A 15,483-nucleotide genomic window follows, 5' to 3' on the forward strand; every position below is an offset into this window, starting at 1 on the left:
TCCGATGCCCATAGAAGGGGGGAAGTGGGGAGTGGTGGCACTGGTAAAAAAATGAATAAATGGGATATATATTAAACAAGTACTAAGAATTTAAATGGAACCTAGAATCTTTTTCAAGTCGCTACTGTTTGGTGCATGACATTCGCCCGGTAGCTGTCGGACCGCTCGAGCAATTCATCATGAGATCCAGAATCAGTGCATACACCGCCATCAATCAAGAAAATGACATCGGCTTTGCGGATAGTATGAAGACGGTGGGCAATGGCAATGACAGTGATTCCCCGTGCGGCCTTCTCCAGGCCATCCTGCAAGAGCTTCTCGGATTCAGCGTCCAAAGCACTAGTCGACTCATCAAGAATCAGAAGCTTGGGTTTGCGAACGAGAGCACGAGCGATGGACAGTCTCTGCTTCTGGCCTCCAGAGAACTGGTTACCATTCGGTCCGCAGAGGGTCTGGTAGCCATCTGGCAGTGAAGTAATAACATCGTGGATGTTAGCGAGCTTGCAAGCCTCTTGGATTTCTTCAAGGGTGGCATTGTGACCGGGTCGAGCACCGAGACCAATATTAAACTCGATGCTACCTTCGAAGAGAACGCTGTCTTGAGGCACCAGGGAAATCCAGTCACGGAAGGAGACATCCGAGGTCTTGGTGACATCGACGCCGTCGATCACGATCGAACCAGATTCGGGTGTGTACAGGCGTTCGACCAGGGAGATGATAGTCGATTTACCAGCACCGCTGGGCCCAACTAGGGCGCAGAACTTGCCGGGCCGAATATCAACATTCAAGCCCTTCAGCACTTTCATATCTGGCCGGGCAGGGTAGCAGAAGTGGACATCGCGGAGCTGCACGCTCGAGGCCGAGCTGCCGGAGTTGTACGTGGGCTTCTCGTCGATTGCCTCAACATCCTTGTCGTGTGGCGTGAGTCGGGAATTCATCTTATCCTTGCCGATCTCGATCAAGCCAAGGATTCTAGACATTGCCGATCGCGCGGCAGAGAGCTCGGGTGCGAGTGCGAACATCTGACTCCAAAGCAGAGCACTGACCAGGAGAGAGAAGACAACAATCAGGAACTGGGTCTGAGTGTAGTTGCCGTTGATGATCTGCTTGGAACCCCACCAGTATGCCAGTGCATTCACCATATTACCTAGGAAATAGGTCATGGCTTGCCACAGACTTGCTTGCACGGTAACCTTGAATGTCTCCTTGCGGGGTCCTTTTAGGGATCGTCGGTAAGTCTGTAGAGTATTTTCTTCCAGGGAAAGAGAGGCGACTGTCTTGATAGAGGTGATTGCTTCCACGCCGATGTCGACAGACTTTGTGTAGGCGTTTTCATGACGCTCCTCGAATTTGCCGAGGACCATCAGCTCCATTAGACCAGCCCCGAGCAGAAGGGGGACAAGGGCTAGGCAGACTAAGGCAATTCTCCAGGCAATAATGTGGGTCAAGATAATGGCGGCGATGAGGTTAACGGTGATAGAGAACAGAGTGCCAATGACCGATCCGCTCATACCGGCAAGGGCATTACCGTCTCTAGTAATATAGGACAGAAGCAGAGCAGGGGATCGGCCCTTAGACTGATGCCACTGCAGATCTTGTTCAAACAGTGACCGGAACGATAACACTCGCACTTTGTAGACCAACTTCTCAGAGACGAGGCCAAATCCTCCCCAGCTGACGATGTTGGCGAAGAACTCGATGATCGCAAGAACGAAGAACATCAGACCGTAGAAGTTACCCCGTTCGCTAATGCTGGCTGCACTGAAGCAAGGGTTCAAGCTTCCGACAGTATTTCCGAAAATGACGGCTTCGCCAGAGAAAGCTCCGCCGACCATGCTGGAACCGAAAAGAGCAGCGAAGATGACGAGCAAATGGGGCTTGAGAGCTGGTGCATAGCCCTTGCAAAGAGCCCACAAAGATTTGACTGGGGTCTCAAGCTCTTCCTCTTCTTCCTCAGAGTCACCAGCTGGTGCTTCAGTGGTCGAGACACGGGCTTCCTTCGTGGGTTCAACGTCATTTGAAAGACTGCCCTTCTCGTTTTCGACGTCGGTAGTAGAGGTAACATCGGACTTACTGACGCTCTCAATGCTGGCAGTAGTATCAGTCTTGTTGGATGCGGATGTGGCTCCGAGAGTCTGCAATTTGACCAACTCGGAGTAAGGTCCATTCGCAGCCATCAATTCCGAGTGGCTTCCCTCCTCCAATATATCTCCCTTGTGCATACAGACAATCTTATCAGCATTTGTGATTGTTGACAGACGATGGGCAATTGTGATGACAGTTCGACCAGTTGAGATGTTGTTGATAGCCCGCTGGATACGCTGTTCACTGCGCGAATCCAAAGCCGCCGTGGCTTCATCCAAAATGAGAACCGCGGGATCTTTCACAAGGGCACGGGCAAGAGACACTCGTTGCTTCTGACCACCACTAATGAGTCGACCACTAGATCCAACCATCGTGGCGTACCCGTACTGCAATGCTTCGATAAAGCCATCGGCATCGGCAAGCGCCGCAGCCTGCCGGGCTAATTGAACGATTTCGACGACTTCTGGTCCCCGTCTCTCCGCTGCGGTCATAAGATCCTGACCATCCCTGACTTCAGTGGCTAGATCAGAGAGGTCGGTTCCGAGGAGTGCCGCTTTCAGGTGTGCATGGGCCGGTTTGCTTGAGTTCACCAAGCCGTGTGCGATGTTCTCCAAAAGGGATCGGTCGAGAAGGGAGGGCTCCTGCTGCACGAGACTGAGGAACCCTCTCAGGTCACGCGTATTGACGTCGCGAATATTCTGGCCATCGAAAGTGATCTCACCTTCAGTGGCATCGTACAAGCGGATAACTAGACCTGCGATGGTGGACTTTCCACTTCCAGAAAGACCAACAATGGCTGTATGCTTTTTGGGGGCAATGGAGAGATTGATCTTGTTAAGAACAGTGATCTCGGGCCTGGAGGGGTAAATGAAAGAGACATCCTTGAATTCAAATCCGCCTTCCGCCTGGGTGAGGCGAAGACCCGCATCCGATGATCCATCAATCAAGGATTTACGCTCAATGTCATCACGTAGCTTGTGGTAACAAGCAACAGCCTGTGTGAACAAGTGGATGAAAGGTGCAACTTGACTCAGAAGCAGGGTAGCTGTCGTTATCGTTAGTAAAAGACTCCACAATAAGACATCAATCAGACTGACCTTCAACCAAGACAAAGATCACAGTGAAAACAGACCCGACAGTAGCACCCGCCGACTCTGTGCGCACTGCCGCGGCGATTTGCCTACTTCCTTGCCAGAATGCAAGACCATTCGCACCATATGCGACGAAGTACAAGACACCGGCTTGAATACCAGTCGCACTGGCCTTTTTTAATCCTTCTGTTTCGGAGTCCTTCAGTGCCTTAGAGAACTTCCTCTCCAGACGACTGTTGGCACCAAAGGCATGCACCACAACAATGTTGTTAAGCGCTTCAGAGGCAATCGACGCAGCGGAAGCAGCATAATCCGACATGCGCCCGGTGTATTTCTCGATATAGTAACTTCCAACAAATGACATGATGAAGTATGCGGGGATCAAGGAAAGCAGCATCGCAGCAAGAATGGAGTCTTTGATAAAGGCAACAATGTATGCGGTGACGAAAAAGGAGAAACTCGAGATACAGATTCCGACCTTCTCAGCTGTACCGGAGCGAATGGTTTGGATATCGGTGTTGAGTCGAGAGGCAACTTCTCCGGCGGGCAGGTTATCAAAGAAAGAGGGTTCTTGTCGGAGCAGGTTCTGGAGATATCTTTCGCGGAGTCGCTGCGCCAGGCGCGCACCGGTCATCGTCCAGCATAGTAGGTGAAGGTAGATTAAAACAAATTGAGCAATTCCCAGGTACACGATCAGCAGAATTTTGCTATTGATGTCTGATTGATCGCTAGAATCCCCTCCCGAAGAGCTAGCTGTTTCCTCGCAGGTCACCGAGTTGAAATCATCGATCAGTTGGCCGAATATGATACCGATGATGGGGAAAGGGACACCCGATGCAATTGAAGACGCCAGGCCAACAAAGAGGGTTCCCAATTCAAGTCGCGAGGGATTGGCAGCCACAAGCAGCCTTGGGTAGTCTGCAAGGTTCCCGAAACCCATGATGACTCGAAAATGGCGTTCAACACTGGAATTGTCGCTTGAGTGTTGAAGAAGCTAGGTTCTCACAGGCGATCAATTTCTCGGTTTTCTAGCTTGAAAGTGGCGTCACCAGGAAAATCGCACCCACTCCTTAGCGTGAATCCATTCGGTGAAGCGACTTAACTTGGGTTGCGACGAAGACCCAAACAAGGATGTATGCCAAATGTGAAGATGGAAATTTCCAAGGGGTTTCCGGATGTTTAACCTGCCGATCTAATTTTTCAATCAGCCGACATCGGTTTTGACAGTTTGATCCGAATATGCAACCCACTTTGGGGGGGGCATGAAGAATTTCAATTATACGGACGGGGGTTATCAGATCAAAATGGAGTATGTATTATCATTCCCCACTTCCGTCCGTACGTGTATGGCCGGTTCGGTACAGCTGTATTGCATGTAAGAATATGTATTTTATATCTGTATAATACATCGGTAAGTATTTTAAAATGTGGAATTTCGGCTTTTGGAACTTGCGTCTCCACTCTATCGGAGCCTGCAGGAACGTCATATTTATTTTCGCTTTGATCTTTCACAGCGCTATGCATACTGGTTGATATCTTGGCATATTAAATGTCCGAAAAGAATATTCTATAAGAATACATGCAGTATACACAACGTCATTGGTATTATGTACAAAGGCAACGAATTCAGGTGGATTCTATCATAGCATGCAAATCTTAAAAAAAGAAAAGAAAACAAGAAGATTATCTGATTGATTGGGGCAAAGCGGAGGAGACAACGCGTTGCTTGGAGGAACTGCCGGAAACAGGAAGCTCGAGGTGGAGAGACACGGGCTACCCCCACTTGTCTCAGAAAGATGGCAAATGAAAAAAAAGAATATCTCATGAAATTTTGTACATTGTGTGTTGTAAGTTTTGCCGATCAGGAGACAAGAAATAGTCAAGAAAGATCAAGCAAATTTACAGTTTGGCATTCCACGCGGCACGGTCGGCAGATTCTAATGGCCGCTCACGCCCATCCCAAAATAGAGGACACAGTTGGAACCACTTTTCGCGACTGCAAATTGAGTGCACCGATCGCTTGTGTCCGAGATCGACATATTTGCCAATTGTGAGTCCCTGCGCGTTTTCGTAAGACAAGATGGTCGCGCCGGTGGCCTTGGGCTCGCCGACAGCATTAACGGTCCGGGGATCGTCCAAGAAGACGTAGTGAATGCAGCTCGAGTACCAGGCATTCACGCGGTGTGCACCTCGGAAGCTGGCATCGCCGACGAGAGAGTGGCGGCCGCGATCGTAGTCTCCAGCGTCGTAGTGGGCGCCGTAATGGTCCTCCTGTAAACAAGATGTTAGTGTCAGCGCCAGATTAAATCGCGACTGAGCCGGGGGATTTACCTTTGACCAGTACAACTCATAGTACGAGAAGCGAGTATCATCGAAGCGTCCGAACAGGCACAGCACATGGGGATCGAAGTGCAATTTACGCAGATATTCTGTGTGTTGTTCGATAGTCCCAGTCTCATTCCAGCCTGCGGCAACACGCGGGTCATTCTGCCACTTGTTAAACAGTCGGACGTGCTCTGCATCTTGCCAGTCCACTACTTCAAGTGAGAAGTGCTCGTTGATCTCTGGGATGTATCGACTGTAGGCAATAGATCCGGGGTGCGGCTTGGGGCGGCGAGTTGGGTGGCGGGTATATACAGGCTCCTCCGGGAACTTATTTGTCATTTGGTAGTTCTCCGGCATGAGGGGATATTGGGACAAAGGCTCCCGCATGGGGCCGTCTGTGCCATCTCCCACCACCCAGATGGGACGAGGGCCCAATGGAGAAGCAGCACCTTGCCAGAAGGCGCTTCGGAGGACCAGCAATTCATCGAACTGCAGAGCTTTGTTTTCTCTGTCCCGCAGGTTCCTTGGGTGGTCGATTGCCAACCCGGTGGTAAGAAGTTCATTGCGGATAACTTCCTGCCCCGCGCCGGACAGAGTCAGTCTGAAGTATTCGATTGTTGGATGGCCAAGGTAAATGGCATGAATCACGTTCCAAATTTGGCCCAAAGAAGGGGCGCTGTTCCCTGACCATTGGAAAACAGTCTGAGGACTGCGACGCGCACGACCCCAGGGAGTGTTATCTGAGATGGGTGGCTGCTCGGTTTTGGGAATGAATGTCAAGTCAAGCCATGAAAGCGAGTCTGAGTGTAGCTGTTCAGGCAAGGACCGACCCTTTGCGGGCTGCTCTTCAAGTGTTAAGTTGTGCTTAGCCGGTGTCGATCCAGCGACAGTGTTCACGCGGTATGCGGTCAGATAAGGGTGTGGTAGCTTGACCGACGGATACTGGTGTGCCTTCGAGGCCATTGTAGTATATTTCTCAAGGGTAGAACCAAGAATTTTGAAGGAATTGGAGTTCTGGGGTAAGAAAAAAAGAGCTCCCCGCCCTGCACGATCAGATTATATGTAGGTGAGACCGTAAAACGGCTAAGTATGTTCAAGAAAGGAGATAGTAACCGAGGCAGAAGGATTCCTCACAACATATGTAACGACATTGTCCCAAAACAGAATTTTGGTAGAATTTTGGTTTCGGGGATACGCGAACCGCCCTATGGGGCTGTTATTTTCAAAACGGGGAGAATACCGATGGTCGCCTGCTTGTTATGGAGTTAAGTCCCGAGGTACCGTGGAAGCTTTCTTCAACCGAGCTTCCCTATGAATGACAATACATAATCCGTAACCCGGCCCAAGAGGAAATATAAAGTCGAAGCCTGCGGTTGAATTAGTAACATTTACCGCGCATATTCCGTTTAACCAATTCATCATGTCTTTACGATCAGGACCCTTGAATCATGAGAATTTCTATATCTCTTTTCCGCATGAGCGGGTTGTCCAGGTCACAATCAATAGACCGAAAAAGCTAAATTGTATCGACAAAACTACAAGTCGAGAGATTGCCAAGATCTGGGAGCTATTTGATGAAGATGAAAGCTTATGGGTCGCCATCATCACCGGTGTCGGGCGAGCCTTCTGTACAGGGGCTGATCTAGGAGGTAGATTTCTTCTCTTCTATTAACAAAGACGTCGATGGCAAACACTGACTCTGAATTGGACAGAATGGAACGCAATGAACGAAGCTGGTGTCGTCAATGACATGTCTGCGCCGGGTCTAGCCGGATTGCCTCGCCGGACCGGCAAGAAACCGATCATCGCCGCTGTAAACGGCATTTGCATGGGCGGAGGTTTCGAGATGGTGGCGAATTGCGATATTATCTTAGCTTCATCAGCGGCCATTTTCTCCCTTCCGGAAGTGAAGCGAGGCATTGTCCCAGTAGCAGGGTGTCTACCGCGATTGACCCGCACCATTGGCCTGCAACGCACCATGGATCTGGTGCTTACAGGCAGGAACGTGAGCGCCACCACACTACATGACTGGGGCCTTATCAGTCAAGTTGTGGATCCGCCAGCCGATGTTGTCCGAGCAGCAGTTGGAGTGGCTGAAATCATGTGCAAAAATAGCCCCGATTCCCTTATTGTCGGCCGTTTGGGTGTTCGAATGAGCTGGGAAGCTGGCAGTGTGGAGGACACTGTCTCGGATTTGGCGGACCAGTGGTATCCTCGGTTGGTCGGTGGTCCTAACTTTGCCGAAGGCATCCAGGCTTTTGTGGAGAAACGGTCACCAAGCTGGAAGAATTCAAAACTGTGAGAGGGAAAAGTCCACGCACATTACTCCGTACTATACCGTAATCAGATTTGGTGGCGCAAGTAGTTTCCACTGTCAGATGGGGATGTTGTAGGTCCACACCAACAGTAACATCAGTACTCCACAATGAATTCGAAAAAAAGAAAATTCCTAGTTGGGACTAGCTCCACGCCCTAGAGCCGGACCCACCCCGAAAAAATTGTCATTTAGCGGTTCCATGGTTTATAGTGGGGCATGTACTTATCTGATTATTGCTATACACGGCGTAAATAATACACATGTACATGTGTATTTTGGGTTGAAATGTTTTAGATACAAGACAGAATCCATGTCGTAAGCACTTTAAAGCAAAGGGGATACATATGTATGCACCTACTAAAATATGTAGCGAAATAATCGGATACGTTTTCATACCTGCAGAAACCTGCCACTAACCTAAGAAACCTCATGTTTCATTGGAATCCGTATAATACCATATTGTTACATACCGCTAGTACTTAAAGAGTATGTACAATATAATATCATACGATGTACTGCACAGTCGGGTGAATCCACACGGATCTCGCGTTTAGCAGCTCTTATTGCTGGCCCACGACGCCCAAACACATTGACCCATTGCCATTCATTAATATGTGCTTTTTCTTATTTCTTTTTTGTCGAGTCCATTATAGTGCCAAGCTTGCCAAGCTCGCCTCACGTACTAATTACCTCAACAGGAAGCCTTCGCGAGCTATTATTTGGAGCTTGAAGCGGTCCCATCACCGGTTAACATTGCCTTCGCTACATCTCTCCGGTACGAGATCCATCATACTCCGTACACGCAATCTGATTAGATTTTGATTTTGCCTCCGCAATGTCTCATTCTGGCCGAAGCCTCAAGTGGAGTGACCACACATGGCCTGTACAAAGAAGCCCTATGGAGAAGAGAAAAACATCGGTTACTTGATTATGAACGCTAAGAAATCGCCAAGACCTTTTCTCCTGGTTTGTTTTTTTACGGCGTGGAGTGCATTAGACTTCTAAGATTGTACCAATCTGCCGAGTTCGGTGTCTTTTTCTTTTTAAGCGCTGGATCTCGCAGATACGTTTACTATAAGGGCAGGGACTTCCCTTGGGCTCTGCGATCGTTTTGAGTTCCCCCAACCTATTTTTTATATTTCCTGATCTCCAGATCGACGATATGGGTATTTCCAGGTTCCGATCTGCCTTCCGGCGATCATCGACCCATGAGTCTGTTACTCAAGTCGCTGTCAGCACTGATGGCGAACAAAAGAGTGAAATTCCCACAGAGACTGTTGCTGTAGCCAATAGTGAAAACCCTGAAGTTCCCACCGAAGATGTACAGCAAGGTGTCAGAGATGTCGAGGGTGTGACTTTGAGCTGGACGAAGACCATGCTGATTGCGGTCTTTGCAAAGTAAGCTTCTATCTTGTTAGCTCCACGGGCGATACGATCCGTGCAAGCCGGCTTGTTTACTGACACGAATCTTCAACAGCATCTGGTTCTTGTACTTCGTCAATGCTATGCAATCCTCGATTAATTACAGTTTGCTCAGCTATGTCACCAGTGGCTTTGAGAGTCACTCCCTCCTGAATGTTATCTACATTGTCGCAGACGCAATGACTGCCGCAGTATACATCCCCACTGCCAAGGTTATGGACGTTTGGGGCCGTGCAGAAGGCTTTTTGGCAATGACCGTTTTCGCTACACTCGGTCTGGTTCTCATGGCTGTGTGCCACAACCTTCCCACGTTCTGCGCTGCCTACGTCTTCTACAGCATTGGATTTGGAGGTATGACATACTGCGTTGATGTCATCACCGCCGATATTTCCAAGCTGAAGAATCGAGGTTTGGCTTACGCTTTCACCTCCTCGCCATACATCATCACAGCTTTCGCTGGTCCCAAGGCTGCGGAGGGCTTCTACGAAGATATTAGCTGGCGATGGGCCTTTGGCGCGTTCTCCATCATCTTCCCCATTGTTGCCTCCCCTCTTTACTTCATCTTGAAGAGCAACCTTAAGAAGGCCAGACAGAACGGTCTTATAGTCAAGGAGTCTAGCGGCCGGACTTTCTTGCAAAATGTTTGGTTCTATACCAAGGAATTCGATTGTAAGTGAAGAACTTCTCAAAGCATACGACTTTGGCAGAATACTGACTTGCATAGTGTTCGGTGTTTTCGTGTTCTCCATCGGCCTTACAATCTTCCTCCTTCCATTCAGTATTTCCACTTATGCTCCTAACGGCTGGGCATCAGGCTACATCATTGCCATGATCGTGCTCGGATTTGTTATGCTTGGCGTTTTCCTTGTTTGGGAGTTCCGCTTTGCTCCTACCCCTATGTTCGACTTCAGTCTTTTGACCGACCGAACTGTCATCGGTGCATGCTTGCTCGACGCGACATACCAGCTCTCTTACTACTGCTGGAACAACTACTACACATCCTTTTTGCAAGTAGTCAATGACCTCAGTATCTCTGAGGCTGGTTACGTTAGCAACACTTTCGACGTGGTATCCGGCTTCCTTTTGCTCGGAGTCGGTTTCGTCATTCGCAGGACTGGTCGCTTCAAGTGGACTCTCTACATTGCGGTCCCGCTGTACATCTTTGCTCAGGGATTGATGATTTACTTCCGCCGTCCTAACCAATCTGTTGGTTATCTTGTGATGTGTCAGATTTTCATCTCTATTGGTGGATCTGTTTTCATCATTGTTGAGCAGCTTGCCATCCTGGCCGCCGCCGACCACCAGCACGTCGCAACTGTTCTTGCTCTGCTAAACGTCGTGGGTACTGTCGGTAATGCTGCTGGTTCCACCATTTGCGCCGCAATTTGGACCAACACATTCTACAAAGCCCTTGCCACGAGGCTTCCAGAGAATGTGATGGGAGACCTCGATCTGATTTACGAGGATCTTTCCCAGCAGCTGTTCTACCCTGTCGGATCTGCAGCGAGACTCGCTATTCAGGAAGCTTATGCCTATTCACAGACAAGAATGCTTGCTGTTGGCACCGGCCTTATGGGTCTGTGCATCTTCTGGACCCTCATGATCCGGGATATCGACCTGAAGAAGGTCGCTCAGGTCAAGGGTACTGTCTTCTAAGGTGTTTGCGTTCGTCTTTGGAGATAAATTTTCGACGACACTGTTGATGATCCTTTTCCTATTATATGCAAAACCCAACTAGCCACCATGGCTTTACTCTTTGTATCTTATATTTAATCATATTCACATACGATCTGAACGTGGAATGTTATGACCATCCGAACCCACTATTCTGTTCTCACAATCTGTAGAGCCTCCTTGGCAATGACCTCGGGAGCTTTGACACATATTAATCATACTAGCCGTGGAAGGCTATGCCAAGCGTGCAACTTCCGAAATAATCACACCTTTACGGGGTATAAGGATACTCACTCCGTACTGCTCTCGATGTCAAGAATTGCAGGGGCCCACGCCGAGTTTCCAGCGACCTACAGCTCGCTTCATGTTCGTTTCCCTTATGTATACCGGTATGGTATGTAATATATTGTAAGTTACAACGATATCCCGGGATACGAGTAATCTATGTATCCGAGTATGAGACAAATACGACCTCCATTCGCTTTGATGAATTCTAGAACACTTGAGCAATACATATCCAAAACAATCATATGCTCTGGACCTACCTAATTTGGCAGCATACAGAGCCTGCTGTCTTACAGATCCACGTATGAATAGGTAGAGCCTATCCACTCTCAGGTGGAACTGACCAAAAGGATCTGATAACTTTTCTTTTCCACGTGCGCCTTTACTATTTTTGCATGTCACCGAGAGACCCATTCCCTCTCAGTTCAAACTGCCCTGTCCACACATGGTTGAGAATTTCGATCCACATCGATTCAATTAGCAAAACAATACTCCGCAATAGTAACGTTAGCTGGGCTCAGGGTGATCTCCGGCAACATTTCCCCCTGTGGAAAAACAAGCCGAGCTTCTACCATGTTGCTTGGTGGGTATGGCCGCATGCTTACGCCCAGCCGGATGCTCCTCGGGTGAAAAGTTCCGAATGGCGTCGAATCTGATAATTTCTCTGATCATCTGATTAGATTCAGCTGCTGGTCTGGGTTCCTTTAGCGTACTGTGGCGCTTTATCTGATCCGAAGGCTTTCGGTGGATAGTGAGACACATGACCCGCCAAACGGCAGCCCATGGTCCTTCCTCTATGGACGTCCGCGTTCAGCCGACTTCATCTCAAGCCATTTCATGTCCGTGGATACGATAACTCATTACGTACTTGAAAGGTAGCAAGCAACCTCACAGATAGCATGATTTCGGGTACCCGGCATAAAGAATAAAGCTTGCTGCGTGACTGACTTGTGCCGCTAAGTCTGAATTTCGTTGAACGTCAGGTATGACTCGATGTTATTCCTAGCCTGTTCATCTCGACGACGATTTACGGTGGGTGAGATTCAACGCCGCATAGATGGCTTGGAAGGTGTCAGGAACAGACAAATATAGTTTCCTAGCAATCTACCAACTAGACCACCCGGGGTTGAATACCGTGTGCACAGATATTTCTGCCACTATCATTAACATTGGAATTTGAACATTCAAACATTGGTGGGACTCACCCACAACTCAAGCCTTCTTTTGCACATGTAAATGTGTAATGTCTCTCAAGCGAGGCCTGTCTTGCAAGTTTTTTCAGTTTGTAGTATTGCGACTAGATCTCCAGTATCATGTTCAGACACAATTTCATCCTCTCATCCTTCCCCAGCATAGACCACAGTGCCACAGGGAGTTCAACGCTTACTGTAGTCTTACACTATGCCCAGGCGTGTCTCATTTGGTCGGACTAATCTGTCTCATTCATGATACATTGATATATTCTTCTCTTTACCTTGCCTGGAATTATCTCTCAATGACCAAATGATACACCTCGTGGTTGTCACACGTGACTTCGAAGCCCTCAAATGTTAATCTCATTATTCAGAGAAAAACACCAATACATATGTCCATTCAGTCATTATAGCAGGCTGTGAGACATTATCCATACCTTTCATAGAAGGCAAATACACGTGTAGCTAAGTTGCTCCCGCTTTTCCCTATCGTGACTTCCAAATTCGTGGTACCCGGTGCAAAACAGAGTATGCTCGCCATTGCGACGTTAGGCAACAGTTATAATATCAATAGCAGCAAGCATAGCACAAGCTCTGTCTCAAATTGGAGTGTCTTTATTGTTGTCACTTCTGATCTCCAGCTCCTCAGTCTCTCACTCCTCACTTTACTTGTCTCTTGTCTTTCATTCTTTCATCTTCTTTTTCTCTTTCCTACTTCACACTCAGTTCCTATCCAAAGCCATTCTGCAATTGCAAAGCCACAAGTGTCCTTTTGTGTCTTTTCTTCCTCTGCTTCATTCCTTACCGCTGTGTGGCTCTTCACATTGAAGATTCACTAAGCCTCTCATCGAAGTTGCCCTCAGGCCAAATTTGGTCTGATAAGAAAGCCAAACTAGCGTGGGTCGGCAAATAGTCCCATCGTCTCTTGTATTTTCTTTTCCTCTTGTTTTGAGATGTTCAAAATGGCCCCTTCCCCCTCGCGCATCGCGGCCCAAGAGCAACAATGACCAAAATGCAGCGGTTGGTCCTCGCCATGGACCTTTCCCCAGCCGAGCCAGCAGTCAAAGAATCATTTCATGACACCTTGTTCAGGACGTCCCTGCAAGATATTGCAGGATCCAGGCGCAGCTTGGTTACGCAACCCCATTCCCTCTTTCCTCGGAAGAGATCACCAAAGGTCTCATCAATCCATTTGTGGAGTATGAAAGTTTGCTTCATTACTGGGCTAGATCTAATCTACGGAGTGGCAGATGGACTTAGCTATATAGTGGGGTTAGGCAGCTTGGGGGATAAAAAGATATCCACGAGCCAGGGAACTTCAAGTAATAAGTGATATAAGCATAGCCGCTCCATAGTTCGAGTATCCAGTGTTATTCATGAAATCATAAATCTTCCATTTTGGTATCTATGTCATAAAACGAAAAGGCACCGGTCCTTTCTATACATGTAGGAAAGCCTATCGATCATTCTTTCAGGCACGAAGAAAGCTTACTGCTTATCAGGGAAGCCGAAGTTGACACCGAACGGAGGGTAGACAAAGCGCTGGAGCTTGCCCTCGGCCTGGAGGTCATCGCTGTACTTGCGAAGGGTAGCGAGATCCTCAGCATCCAAGTGGATCAAGTCGGCACGGTTGGCCTCGATGCGGGCAGGGGTGACGGACTTGGCCAGGACTGAAGACCCACGGGCGACTAGAAACCAATTTGTTAGCATGCTTTAATCGGGGTACGGTGCAGACCTTGAATGGTACTTACTGTGCCAGCTAAGCAGAACAGTAGCCGGAGTAACTCCGCGCTTGTTGGCGACAGCCACGATGGGCTCGGCAGTGAACAGCGGGCTACCAGTGCTGCCCAGTGGGCTGTAAGCGGTGATGTGGATGCCGGCCTTGTTGCAGAAATCGACAATCTCCTGCTGGGGGAGCAAGGGGTGGTTCTCGATCTGGTTGGCAGCGGGGATAATAGTGGCCTGGGGCAGGAGTTCCTCGAGGAACTTGACGCTGTAGTTGGACACACCGATGGCCTTGACCTTGCCGGTGCCAACGAGCTTCTCCATACTCTTCCATGTAGTAACGTGGGAGTGGCTGTGGACAATGTCCCGCGATCCATCGGCGAGCTTAGGGAAGAGGTTGTGGTTGCCTGCGTTGGTAGTGGTCAGCACCTCGAATCTGCATATCTGAAGAAACCTAACTCACCCTTGGGGTTCATTGCCAAAGGCCAGTGCATCAGATATAGGTCAACATAGTCGAGTCCGAGGTCTGTCAGACTCTGCTGGAGGCCCTCCTCAACACGGGCGTGGTAGGAGCACCACAGCTTTGTGGTCACGAAGAGATCCTCGCGCTTGACAATGCCGGCGTCAATGGCCTCCTTGATACCTTGGCCGACTTCGTTCTCATTGCCGTAGCAAAGAGCGGCATCAATGTGACGGTAGCCCACCTTGATGGCGTGGGACACAGCGCGCGCAACCTCGCCAGGCTGGGATTGCCATGTTCCCAAGCCAAGTGCGGGGATCTCCGCGCCGGTGTTGAGCTTGAAACGGGTGTCGCAGGCAGCCATTGTGAATTTATAGGGTATCAAGAGACAAGGAAGATTATATACAGGAAAGAATAAGGAAAGTAAACAGATCGAAGTTGAAATGGGAAGAAAGGCGGGGGGTTTACTAAGTATAAACAAATATAACAAACCCCCACGCGGCTATCGTTCCAAGGTTATTCCGTTCCAAGGGGCCAAGGAAGCATTTTTCCATCAATCACCTCATCGTCTTCTGGGATGTCGATGTTTTCTGGAATATTCCCTTGGGGAGTAAATCGTCTCCATTTCCATCTCAAAAAGGATCGAACATCACCACACAATAACCGTCAGATCAAAATCAGATCAGAAGTCCAAAAGATAAACCACCAAATCAGCGGAAACCGTCTTCCAGATCGAAGAGGTTCCCCCCTCCCCCCCACTTGACATCACAGCCACTCCGCTTGGTTGGCTTGGGGTCGTGGGATGTGCCAATCATCGTCCTCCTTTTGGAGAGCAAGCCAGATCTTCATCGGCGCGGAAGCCAGAATCCGTGATGTTTCAATTTTTCGTCCCACGAAGAAGTACAA

At 48.9% G+C, this 15,483-nt stretch overlaps 5 protein-coding genes across 5 annotated transcripts; 2 read left to right on the forward strand and 3 right to left on the reverse strand.

Annotated features, from left to right (window-relative positions):
- Positions 1 to 113: 113 nt before the first annotated feature.
- N7525_004327 (ABC transporter ATP-binding protein) lies at positions 114 to 4,116 on the reverse strand (the record flags this gene model as incomplete). Its single annotated transcript, XM_002565893.1, has 2 exons — positions 114 to 3,130; positions 3,183 to 4,116. 2 exons carry the CDS (start codon positions 4,114 to 4,116, stop codon positions 114 to 116), a joined length of 3,951 nt encoding a protein of 1,316 aa, XP_002565939.1.
- A 959-nt stretch (positions 4,117 to 5,075) lies between these two features.
- On the reverse strand, positions 5,076 to 6,464 carry N7525_004328 (GNAT family N-acetyltransferase; the record flags this gene model as incomplete). Its single annotated transcript, XM_002565892.1, has 2 exons — positions 5,076 to 5,447; positions 5,508 to 6,464. 2 exons carry the CDS (start codon positions 6,462 to 6,464, stop codon positions 5,076 to 5,078), a joined length of 1,329 nt encoding a protein of 442 aa, XP_002565938.1.
- A 457-nt stretch (positions 6,465 to 6,921) lies between these two features.
- On the forward strand, positions 6,922 to 7,803 carry sidH (enoyl-CoA hydratase/isomerase family protein; the record flags this gene model as incomplete). The annotated part of the gene is made up of 2 exons (XM_002565891.1): positions 6,922 to 7,150; positions 7,214 to 7,803. 2 exons carry the CDS (start codon positions 6,922 to 6,924, stop codon positions 7,801 to 7,803), a joined length of 819 nt encoding a protein of 272 aa, XP_002565937.1.
- A 1,177-nt stretch (positions 7,804 to 8,980) lies between these two features.
- N7525_004330 (uncharacterized protein) lies at positions 8,981 to 10,896 on the forward strand (the record flags this gene model as incomplete). The annotated part of the gene is made up of 3 exons (XM_002565890.1): positions 8,981 to 9,216; positions 9,296 to 9,909; positions 9,965 to 10,896. 3 exons carry the CDS (start codon positions 8,981 to 8,983, stop codon positions 10,894 to 10,896), a joined length of 1,782 nt encoding a protein of 593 aa, XP_002565936.1.
- A 2,984-nt stretch (positions 10,897 to 13,880) lies between these two features.
- Positions 13,881 to 14,941, reverse strand: N7525_004331 (putative glycerol dehydrogenase; the record flags this gene model as incomplete). Its single annotated transcript, XM_002565888.2, has 3 exons — positions 13,881 to 14,080; positions 14,144 to 14,524; positions 14,581 to 14,941. The coding sequence occupies 3 exons, from the start codon at positions 14,939 to 14,941 to the stop codon at positions 13,881 to 13,883; spliced, it is 942 nt and encodes a 313-aa protein (XP_002565934.1).
- Positions 14,942 to 15,483: the final 542 nt, after the last annotated feature.

The sequence above is a fragment of the Penicillium rubens genome (assembly GCF_028828025.1).
Source record: "Penicillium rubens strain IBT 27055 chromosome Unknown utg000002l_segment0_segment0, whole genome shotgun sequence".
In the NCBI taxonomy this organism is placed as follows: domain Eukaryota; kingdom Fungi; phylum Ascomycota; class Eurotiomycetes; order Eurotiales; family Aspergillaceae; genus Penicillium; species Penicillium rubens.